The sequence below is a fragment of the Monodon monoceros genome, unplaced genomic scaffold, assembly GCF_005190385.1.
Source record: "Monodon monoceros isolate NGI ecotype Baffin Bay Population unplaced genomic scaffold, NGI_Narwhal_1 Super_Scaffold_22, whole genome shotgun sequence".
Taxonomy (NCBI): Eukaryota; Metazoa; Chordata; class Mammalia; order Artiodactyla; family Monodontidae; genus Monodon; species Monodon monoceros.
The window spans coordinates 58,973,423-58,985,572 of NW_021703779.1; the positions used below are offsets into that span (position 1 = coordinate 58,973,423).

Consider the following 12,150-nt stretch of genomic DNA (forward strand, 5'->3'; position numbering starts at 1 on the left):
TATGGTTCTCTGTTATCTTCAGGTATTGCGAATTTCAGCACTTCTCGAATAAAATGCAACCTGTGTGGGACTGGGATGAACATCCCCTTTTGGTCACATGGGGCATGAATCAGCTTGCTCTCACATGGGCTATTTCTGTGTGTGTGTATATATATATATATATATATATATATATATATATATATATATATATAAAATGTTCCTTAGCTCCTTAGCACTTTGGAAAAAATCATTTGTCCCCCAGAAATTAGCTGGTCACAGCACTAAAAGTCAAAATGCTTTTATTTTAGAAAATGTCATTTAACAACATGAAAATAGGGCAGGAGAAAACAGAAACAAAAACTCAAGAGTAAGTTTGGTAAGAATTTAAACATTCAACATCTCAGGAACACATATCTTCAAGTCACCGGCAGCTTGCTCTGTTCCAGCAGTTCTCACTCTTCATTAACAAGTGGGCCCTTTTTTTTTATTTAATGTTTCCAGAAGCTCACTGTACAGAACATGAATCTGGGAAAGAGAACAGCAAATAGATTTCTTGAGAGGAAAGGAAATGTGGGAAATCTTCCCAGACCCATGGTGATGGCATGAGAGACCTGAGGCACCACTCTGGGAAGAACATACAGTAACTCACCTGGGGAAAAGGGATCCCATGACACTAGGTCTGTTCACTAGAGATAGGCAGAAGAAGGGAGGAAGTACTTAAAACATAAAAGATCCTTTGCTCTTATGTGATACAAAACCTTTTTCTCTATCAAGCCTCTCCTCGTTAGCTAAGGGCCCAGAAGTCTGCTACTCAGAATAGTTCCTGGGCTTCCCTGGTGGTGCAGTGGTTGAGAGTCCGCCTGCCGATGCGGGGGACGTGGGTTCGTGCCCCGGTCCGGGAGGATCACACATGCCGCGGAGCGGCTGGGCCCGTGAGCCATGGCCGCTGAGCCTGCGCGTCCGGAGCCTGTGCTCCGCAACAGGAGAGGCCACAACAGTTGAGAGGCCCGCGTACCGCAAAAAAGAAAAAAGTTCCTGCAGAAAATGTCTTTTTAAACACTCATTGTTTGCACAGAGGCTGGTCCTTCCCTACGTGCACTGGCATTGACAGGGATGCATCTTTCCAGAGTCCACTCTTGGCATTCTTCTTAATTAGATTCCATTTTCTATTCATAAGTTTGCCTTGTTCACCATTCTTCCTGGTTTTCACTATAAAAAATTACTGTTTATAGTCCCATAACTCTTGCACTTTTGTGGAACCACTGAGAGGAACAATGGTCAAGATCCTTTCCTAGCCAAGGAAGGTAGGGTTGTGTCCTTAACGAGAGCTATGTAGAACTTCTCTGTCCCTGAGTCATGCCATCCACCCGTAGCCCTCTCCCTCCTCACCTGAGTTTCATAGCTTCTCTTAAGGGAGCCAAGGTGGTCAAGGAAACGCAGTGCCAGGCCACACCACTTTTCACTAGACATATACTTGTTGCTGCTGTACATAAATATTCCAATATTCCAGGACTTGATCATCAGCCAGAGAATCTCCGTTTCTGGGTAGCCTTCCTGAAATCCAAGAACAGTGGGTTTACAGTTATTACTGTCACAATCACTGTAGCCCTGACTCTATGAGGGCTGCATCCCAGTATTATTAAACAATGGGTGCTCTGCTGACACGGAGGAAGGAGCCCGCGGCCCCCACGAGCAATCCTGTGCTCCTGGAGAGTAGGAGGAGACCACCTTGAAGGTCTGTCAGCTGTAGGATGCTCCATAGCAAGACCTCATGAAGTGACACATACACTAAAAAAGCAATGAAGCCCTCTTGGACTGAGTTCTGTCTTTCTGAAGCAGGAGAAAAACCTGTATCCTGTTTGGCGCTTCCCTTGTTGCTGTCCTCAGTCGATTATCTCCCCAATACCTATCTCTAATTTTCAGAGAAGGTTGTGAAGCAGCAGTTTTATTGAATCTCTTAATTTCCTTGACCTGAATCAGTCTGTGTTTGGAATAGAAATTATATTAATCTTTATTTTTTGCATATGTATAGAGAGATTTATTTTAAGGAACTGGCTCACACAATGTAGGGGCTGGCAAGTTTGAAATCTGTAGGGTAGGCCAGCAGGCTGTAAAATCAGGTAAGACTTGATGTTGTGATCTTGAGTCTGAAATTTGTAGGGCAGGCCAGCAGGCTGGAAACTCAGGCAGAATTTCTGTTAGAATCTTGAGGCAGAATTCCTTCTCCGGGAAACCTCAGATTCCACTTTGAAGGCAAAAACTGATTATGGAGTGTAATCTGTTTTATTGTACTTCAAGTCAACTGATTATAATTTAAAAATGATCTTTAGTGTTGACAGTATCTACCTTGCTATGAACACAGGGCACATTTCTAAGATGGTCCCTTTGTCTTTTAACATGGCTGATCACAAGATTTTGCAATAGCAAAAAGGATTAGTCTAAGGACCTACTTTTGCCGTTCTTGTATAGGAGATGGACCACAGAGGGAGCACTTGTGTGCTCATTCCATGTTAAAGTCCTTCATCTACACAAGAGGTCTCAGGCCCTTGAAGGGGGATATGTGACAGAAGACCTGGGCAGCAGGTTGTTGAGAGTGTCAATGACATTGTCTCAGCTGTCCTTTCACCCATGTGGATCTATAAAAAATTACTATGCATAAAACACTATGAGAATGAGGGTGCTAAGAGTGACAAGACAAAGCTCTTATCCTAAATGATACATAATGCCTCTGGGGAGACAAGGCATCCACGTATAAAGAGGACCACACCAGGAATGTGATTAAGGGCTAGTCAGAGTGACACAGGCATTAGGTACTCCAGCTCAGTCAAACAAATGAGCATTGGGCTGGCACAGTCAGAGGTCTAGTCTCTCTGCTTGAAATGCCAGCCCCCCAGCCAATCTTTATCCACTTGGTAAACTTCTACCTTTTCTTCAAATTAACAAACGGAGTTAGTCATTCCTTTCTCTCTGTTGCCACAGCAAGCTTTACATTCCTCTAATACAACTTATATCACATTGTTTTGAAACTGTGTATATATATATATCTCCTCCAGGCTGAGCTCCTTGAGTACAGGGAATTTTTCTTCTTCATCTTTGTATCCTCAGAGTCCAACACTGTGCCTGACACATAATAAGGGTCCAATAGATATTTGCTGAATGAATGAATTTATGAATGAATGAACAAATGAATATCCAGTTATTAAAATGCTACCTCCTCATTCAGGCTTTGCCTGACTCTCCACAATTTGTTATCTGTACCACTTTGTTCCTATGGCACTTTGTTCACGACACCTATTGTCTGTCTCCTTCACTAGGCTGGGAGTTCCTTAAAGGCAGAATGTCATCTACCTTTGCGTATTCACAGCCTGACACATGACCGTGTTGTAATTTTAACTGAATCACTGAACAAATAGACATGATCTTAGAGTAGATGAGCAGGATATCTAGCTATAGAGAGGTTATATGAAATGTCCAGAACAGGCAATTCCAGAGAGACAGCAGATTGGTAGTTGCCAGGGGCTGGGGGAGAGGGGAATGGGGAGTTACTGCTAATGGTTATGGGGTTTCTTTTTGGGGTGATGAAAATGTTCTGGATTTGGATACTGGTGATAGTTGCAGAATTTTGTGAATATACTAAAAACCACTGAATTGTATACCTTAAAATTGTGAATTTTATATATGAATTGATATACGAATTGTATCTCAACTTAAAATATATAGAGAGAGAAAGAGAAGGGCATTCCATGTGGGCAGAACAGAATCAATAAAGACTCAGACTGTGCTTGAGACTAAGCACGTCTCAGGGGAACTAACAGTCATTTGGCCCAAGCAGACAACTGATGTAGGGAAATTAATGGGAAATAGGACTGGAAATGTAGGGTGGGGCTACCTAAGCACTTCCTAGATGCTTTTCCTTAGAACATTAGTGTCATGAAAAATGTTAACAGATGGTGTATAAAAATAGGGTTCTTTAGTCAAATACATTTTGGAAATGCTGCATTCTATATACAACCTCTTGGAGAGTTTTAATGCACATTAGTTCATTACAAGTTTTAGGAACTTTTACAGTGAAGAAACCATGTAACTTTGTTTAATCCAGAGTATGTAGATCATTTACTAACATCTTGTGGAATGTAATTTGTGAAACATCGGGCTGGAATGTTAAGGGTTTTGCATAACAGGCCACAGATTTTGGGACTTATTCTGCTGGCAATGAGAAGTTACTGAAACTTTTTGAGAAGGAAAGTTATATGATGAAACTGGAGTTTTAATAAGATTGAAATGCCAGTGGTGTTTAGAACCGACGTGAGTGTGAGAAAACACATACAGCGAGAACTGTTTAAATGGACTTGTTAAGAGATGAAGAATGAAGTGGATGAGGGTCAAAAATAGTGATAATGGAAATGGAAAGATGTAAGAAACACTCTAAAGGAAGAATCAGTAGAATTGGTAACTGATTTGACATGGGGAATGGAAGATAGGTCAATTAAAAATGGCTCTGAAGTACACAGTTTGAATGGCTGAGAGAATGCTGATACCACTGAAAGAAGAAATTGGAAGGAAATGTTTCTGGGGATAAAGGATCAAAATAATGTTAACTTCTATTTTAATCATGTTGAGATTGAGGTAACTTTGGCGATATCATGTGGGCTGTTGCAGATATGGGCTGGAACTCAGGTAATAGTTGAAAAATATCAATCCACTTAAAGGACAGAGTATAGAATATGGAGAAGGAAAGAGTAGAGAATATTGGAAATGTTCATAGTTGGGTGGCAAGAGGGAAAAGATAACACAGAAGAGTGATGAGAACATAAAGGACAAAAGAAAAGACAATTTCAATAAGGAGGCAGTGGTCAATAATGAAGGCCAGGGTAAAGAAAGAGGCCATCAAATTTGTCTAGGAGGTGGTAATTAGTGGAGTACTGTGTGGCTAGCAGTACAGAGAGTGACGGAAAGAGTGGCTCAAGATGAGGACAGACAGGTACGCAGGACCTTGTAGGCCATGTTTAGGATTTTGGTTTTTAAGAGCAATGAGAAACTACTGAAGAAGATTAAGCAAGGTCACATATATTCGAAAATTTAAAAGATCACTCTGGTTGCTGGATGGAGAAATGAAGAAAGCAAGAGATGCAAGAAGACCAGCTAAAAGGTTCCTGCAGTAGCTGAGGTAAGAGATGATAACCTGAACTAGGTTGGTGATGGTGGAAGATGGGAAAAAGTAAATGAATATACGATATTTAGGAGGCAGAACTGACAGGACTTAGTGATAGATTAGAAATGGGAGTGAGGGAGGAATTGAGGATGACTCCGAGACGTTTGGCTTGGGCAACTGGAGGAATGATGGTGCCATTCAATGAGTTAGGGAACTGGATGAGTTTTATTTTCATTTGCGTTAGCTACTCATGTCCAACACTGCTCAGGAGAATCATTCATCTTCAACGAAGAAATGCAACCGTGCAGCTACTCACCCCAGTGCAACATAGGCTTGCCTGTGGTAACATACAAATCAATGCCAGCAAGTAGAGATGTTTGCGCTTATGATTTTCTGGGGCTCATATTTGAAGCCAGTTTTCTCTGTCTTCAACATCTTAATAAACATGGCAGTCATATAACAGTCTAACAAAACTGTTACGTGTTTTGGAACAGAAATGCTGTCTTTTTAGGCTCTCTTCAGGGTTACTGAAGTGAATATTGTGTACATCAGCTTTACTGAGATATAATTCACATACCATACAATTTATCTACTTAAAAGTGTACAGGGCTTCCCTGGTGGTGCAGTGGTTGAGAGTCTGCCTGCCAATGCAGGGGATGCAGGTTCGAGCCCTGGTAAGGGAGGATCCCACATGCCGCACAGCAACTAGGCCCGTGAGCCACAACTACTGAGCCTGCGCGTCTGGAGCCTGTGCTCTGCAACAGGAGAGGCTGCGATAGTGAGAGGCCCGTGCACCGCGATGAAGAGCGGCCCCTGCTTGCCGCAACTAGAGAAAGCCCTTGCACAGAAACAAAGACCCAACACAGCCAAAAATAAATATAAATAAATAAATTTGAAAAAAAGAAGCATCCAAACCATGAAAGTTGCTAAAAAAAAAAAAAGTGTACAATTCAATGGCTTTTAGTACATTCACAGAGTTCTGCCACTGTCACCACAGTCAATTGTAGAATATTTTCATCCCCCTAAAAGGAAACCTCCATGCCCATTTGCAGTCACTCCCCATCTCCCCAAATAACCCCCATCTCTGTCTTTTATAGATTGGCCTATTCTGGACATTTCAGATAAATGTCCAGAGTCACACAGTATGTAGTCCTTTATGACCGGAATCTTTCACTTAGCATAATGTTTTCAAGGTCCATCCATGTTGTAGCATGTGTCAATACTTCACTCTTTGTTATGGCCAATTAATATTCCATTGTATGGAAATACCACATTTTGTTTACCCATTCATCAGCTGATAGACATTTGGGTTGCTCCCACTTTGGGCTGCTATGAACATCTGTGTACAAGTCTTTGTTTGGCATTTGTTTTCATTTCTTATGGGTATATACCTAGAAGTGAAATTGCTGGGTCATATGGTAACTTCACGTTTAACTTTCTAAGGAACTTAGCCAGACTGTTTTCCAAAGCAGCTGTACCACTGTACAGTAACATGGTGTATGAGGGCACCAATTTCTCCACATCCTTGTCAATACTTGTTATTATCTGTCTTTTTGACTATAGTCATCTTAGTGGGTGTCAAGTGGTAGATCACTGTGTTTCGATTTGCCTATCTCTGATGACTAATGATGTCAAGAATCTTTCCATATGCTTACTGGTCATTTGAATATTTTCTTTGGAGAACTGTCTACTCAGATCTTTGCCCATTAAAAAAATTAGTTGTCTTTATATTATCGAGTTGTAAGAGCTCTTTATAGATTCTAAGTACAAGTTCTTTAACAAATATATGATTTCCAACATTTCCTGCCATTCTGTGGGTTATCTTTTCACTTCTTTGTTGGTCCTTCACAGAAAAGTTTTAATTTTGCTGATATCTAATTAATTGATTTTTTATTTTATTGCTTGTGCTCTTGGTGTCATATCTAAGAAAACACTGTCTAACCCAAGGTTACAAAGATTTAAGCCTATACTTCTAAAAGTCTTACTATTTTAGCTTATGTATAATTATAGTTTTATAATTTTAGCTCTTTCATTTAGGTCTTTGATCCATTTCGAGATAAGGGTCCAAACTTCATTCTTTTCCATGTGGCTACACACTTGTCCCAGAACCATTGTTAGAAAGACTACATTTTCACATTGAATAGTCTTCACAATCTGGTCAAAAATCAACTGACCATAAAGGTGAGGGTTTGTTTCCGGACTCTTAATTCTATTTCACTGATCTCTATGTCTATCCTTATGTCAGTACCACACTGTCTTGATTACTATAGCTTTGTGGTAAATTTTTTTTTTTTTTTTTTTTTGGCGGTACACGGGCCTCTCACTGCCGCGGCCTCCCCCGCTGCGGAGCACAGGCTCCGGAGGCTCAGGCCCAGCAGCCATGGCTCACGGGCCCAGCCACGCCGCAGCATGTGGGATCCTCCCGGACTGGGGCACGAACCCTGTCCCCTGCATCGGCAGGCGGACTCCCAACCACCACGCCACCAGGGAAGCCCTATGGTAAGTTTCGAAATAGACAATGCAACAATAAAAGTTTTAATTACTTCATATAATTTTATGTGTTTCAAAGAAGCTAAGAGAAGTAAAGAATGAAAGTATATATTTATAATTTGTTATATTAACTTCCTTTCTTTTTTTTTTTTTTTTTGCAGTACGTGGGCCTCTTACCGTTGTGGCCTCTCCCGTTGCGGAGCACAGGCTCCGGACGCGCAGGCCCAGCGGCCATGGCTCACGGGCCCAGCCGCTCTGTGGCATGTGGGATCCTCCCGGACCGGGGCATGAACCCGTGTCCCCTGCATCGGCAGGCGGACTCTCAACCACTGCGCCACCAGGGAAGCCCCTATATTAACTTTCTTATTTACCATTTCTGGTTCTTTTTGTTTCTCCCCATGGCTTAGAGTTATTCTCTAGTGTCATTCCTTATTCCCAAACTGGCTCCCACCTTCCTTCTTTGTGCTGTTATTTTTATATTACATTTTATACGATAAAAGCCCAACAAACAATTGTATCTTTTATACGTTTGCTTTTTAAATAATACAAGAGAAGAAAGGAAAAGAAGTATGCATTTATACTGTTGTATGATTACTTAAGTACCAATGCTTTTTGTTTCACTTGCTATCAACCTAAAGAACTTCCTTTAGTATTTCTTGCAGGCAGGTCAGCTAGCAAGAAATTCTCAGTTTTTCTTTATTTGTTAATATCTTCATTTTTGTGAGATAATTTTGCTGATTATAGGATTCCTGGTTAGCTGTTACTTTTTCCCTATCATTCTGAATATGCCACTGCCTTCTGGTCCCCACTGTTTCTGGTGAGAAGTCAACAGTTACTCTCTTTAGGGTTCCTTTTTTTTTAACCATTTTTAAAAATTGAAGTATAGTTAATTTACAATGTTGTGTTAGTTTCAGATGTACAGCAAAGTGTTTCAGATTCTTTTACATTATAAGTTATTACAAGATACTGAATACAGTAAGTCCCCTACATACGAATGAGTTCCATTCCGAGAGCGCGTTCCTAAGTCCAACAAAGTTAACCTAGGTACCCAACTAACACAATCAGCTACATAGTACTGTACTGTAATAGGTTTATAATACTTTTCACACAAATAATACATAAAAAACAAACACAAAAATAAACATTTTTAACCTTACAGTACAGTACCTTGAAAAGTACAGTAGTACAGCACAACAACAGCTGGCATCCAGGGGCTGGCATCAAGTGAACAGGCAAGAAGAGTTACCGACTGGAGGAGGGAGAGGAGCTGGGAGATGGCAGAGCTGAAGGATCATCAGCAGTAGGAGACGGAGGGCAAGCTGCAATTTCACTCACGCCTTACATGATTGGACATGCAAATGCACATTTGCATCTTTGAAAGTTTGCAACTTGGAGGTTCGTATGTAGGGTACTTACTGTATAGTTCCCTGTGCTATATAGCAGGTCCTTGTTTATCTATTTCATACCTAGTAGTGTGTATTTGTTAATCCCAAGCTCCTAATTTACCTCCCCCCATCCTCCGCTATCCACTTTGGTAACCATAAGTTTGTTTTCTAGGTCTGTGAGTCTATCTCTGTTTTGTAAATAAGTTCATTTGTATCATTTTTTTAGATTCTACATATAAGTGATAACATTTGTCTTTCTCTATCTGACTTACTTCACTTAATATGATAATCTCTAGGTCCATCCATGTTGCTGCAAATGGCATTATTTCATTTTTTCTTATAGCTGAGTAATATTCCACTGAGTGTGTATATGTATGCAAATATATATCACACACACACACACACACACACACACAAACACACCATATCTTCTTTATCCATTCATCTGTTGTTGAACATTTGGGTTGCTTCCATTTCTTGGCTATTGTAAATAGTGCTGCTATGAATACTGGGGTGCATGTATCTTTTAAAATTAGAATTTTCTCCAGATATATGCCTGGGAGTACGATTGGTGGATGATATGGTAACTCTTAGGCTTTTAAGGAACCCCCATACTGTTTTCCACAGTGGCTGCACCAATGTACATTCCCACCAACAGTGTAGGAGGATTCCATTTTCAACATAGCCTCTCCTGTATTTATTATTTGTAGACTTTTTAATGATGGCCATTCTGACTGCTGTGAGTTGATACCCTGTTGTAGTTTTGATTTGAATTTTTTCCAATATTTAGTGATGTTGAGCATCTTTTCTTTTTTTTTGCTTAATAAATATTTTGAATGATTTAATGCATGAATATGGAGGAGTGAATATACAAGAAAGTAAACATGACATTTTAGTAAAGAAAAACGTGAAGAGACTGAAAAGAAAAACACACTAAAATAGCTATAAGTAGAATATACTACCGTACTGAAAGACAATGATTTTTATATTAATAGAAAGACAATGATTTTTATATTAATAGAAAAGAGTTCACATCTGTTGTTTCCAAGACATGGCTCTTCAGACAAAATTGGAAAAGTAGTGCTATCCCATGCCATGAAAATCAACAAAAAAGAGAAAACATTAACTGGGAGAAAAGAATGTTACCTTTTTTCTTTTTCTTTTTGTACAGCAGGTTCTTATTACTCATCAATTTTATACTCATCAGAGTATACATGTCAATCCCAATCTCCCAATTCATCACACCACCACCCCCACGCCCCCACGGCTTTCCCCCCTTGGTGTCCATACGTTTGTTCTCTACATCTGTGTCTCAATTTCTGCCCTGAAAACCAGTTCATCTGTACCATTTTTCTAGGTTCCACATATATGCGTTAATATACGGTATTTGTTTTCCTCTTTCTGACTTACTTCAACTCTGTATGACAGTCTCTAGATCCATCCACGTCTCAAAAAATGACCCAATTTCGTTCCTTTTTATGGCTGAGTAATATTCCATTGTATATATGTACCACATCTTCCTTATCCATTCGTCTGAGGATGGACACTTAGGTTGCTTCCATGACCTGGCTATTGTAAATAGTGCTGCAATGAACAGTGGGGTGCATGTGTCTTTTTGAATTGTGGTTTTCTCTGAGTATATGCCCAGTAGTGGGATTGCTGGATCATATGGTATTTCTATTTTTAGTTTTGTAAGGAACCTCCATACTGTTCTCCATAGTGGCTGTATCAGTTTACATTTCCACCAACAGTGCAAGAGGGTTCCCTTTTCTCCACACCCTCTTCAGCATTTGTTGTTTGTAGATTTTCTAATGAAGCCCATTCTAACTGGTGTGAGGTGATACCTCATTGCAGGTTTGATTTGCATTTCTCTAATAATTAGTGATGTTGAGCAGCTTTTCATGTGCTTCTTGGGCATCTGTATGTCTTGGAGAAATGTCTATTTAGGTCTTCGGCCCATTTTTGGATTGGGTTGTTTGTTTTTTTAATATCAAGCTGCATGAGCTGTTTATATATTTTGGAGATTAATCCTTTGTCCACTGATTCGTTTGCAAATATTTTCTCCCATTCTGATGGTTGTCTTTTCGTCTTGTTTATGGTTTCCTTAGCTGTGCAAAAGCTTTTAAGTTTCATTAGGACCCATTGGTTTATTTTTGTTTTTATTTCCATTACTCTAGGAGGTGGATCAAAAAAGATCTTGCTGTGATTTATGTCATGGAGTGTTCTGCCTATGCTTTCCTCTAAGAGTTTTATAGAGTCTGGTCTTACATTTAGGTCTCTAATCCATTTTGAGTTTATTTTTGTGTATGGTGTTAGGGAGTATTCTATTTTCATTCTTTTACATGTAGCTGCCCAGTTTTCCCAGCACCACTTACTGAAGAGACTGTCTTTTCTCCATTGTATAACCTTGCCTCCTTTGTCATAGATTAGTTGATCATAGGAGTGTGGGTTTATCACTGGGCTTCCTATCCTGTTCCATTGATCTGTATTTCTGTTTTTATGGCAGTACCATATTGTCTTTTGATTACTGTGGCTTTGTAGTATACTCTGAAGTCAGGGAGTCTGATTCCTCCAGCTCCAGTTTTTTTTCCCTCAAGACTTCTTTGGCTATTCGGGGTCTTCTGTGTTACCATACAAATTGTGAAATTTTTTGTTCTAGTTCTGTGAGAAATGCCAGTGGTAGTTTGATAGGGATTGCATTGAATCTGTAGATTGCTTTGGGCAGTACAGTCGTTTTCACAATATTGATTCTTCCAATCGAAGAACATGGTATATCTCTCCATCTGTTGGTATCGTCTTTAATTTCTTTCAACAGTGTCTTACAGTTTTCTGCATACAGGTCTTTTGTCTCCCTAGGTAGGTTCATTCCTAGGTATATTATTCTTTTTGTTGCAATGGTAAATAGGAGTGTTTCCTTAATTTCTCTTTCAGATATTTCATCATTAGTGTATAGGAATGCAAGAGATTTCTGTGCATTAATTTTGTATCCTGCAACTTCACCAAATTCATTGATTAACTCTAGTAGTTTTCTGGTGGCATCTTTAGGATTCTCTAAGTATAGTATCATGTCATCTACAAACAGTGACAGTTTTACTACTTCTTTTCCAATTTGTATTCCTTTTATTTCTTTTTCTTCTCTGA

At 39.7% G+C, this 12,150-nt stretch overlaps 1 protein-coding gene across 1 annotated transcript in view; it reads right to left on the reverse strand.

The window, feature by feature from the left end:
• Positions 1–299: 299 nt before the first annotated feature.
• Positions 300–12,150, reverse strand: part of TEX11 (testis expressed 11) — a gene marked incomplete at its 5' end in the record, with an annotated part of 336,930 nt that continues 325,079 nt past the window's right edge. The window contains 2 exons of the mRNA XM_029241408.1: positions 300–507; positions 1,372–1,536. Of these exons, the coding sequence (XP_029097241.1) occupies positions 445–507; positions 1,372–1,536 (228 nt within the window). The remainder of the gene's footprint in view (positions 508–1,371; positions 1,537–12,150) is intronic.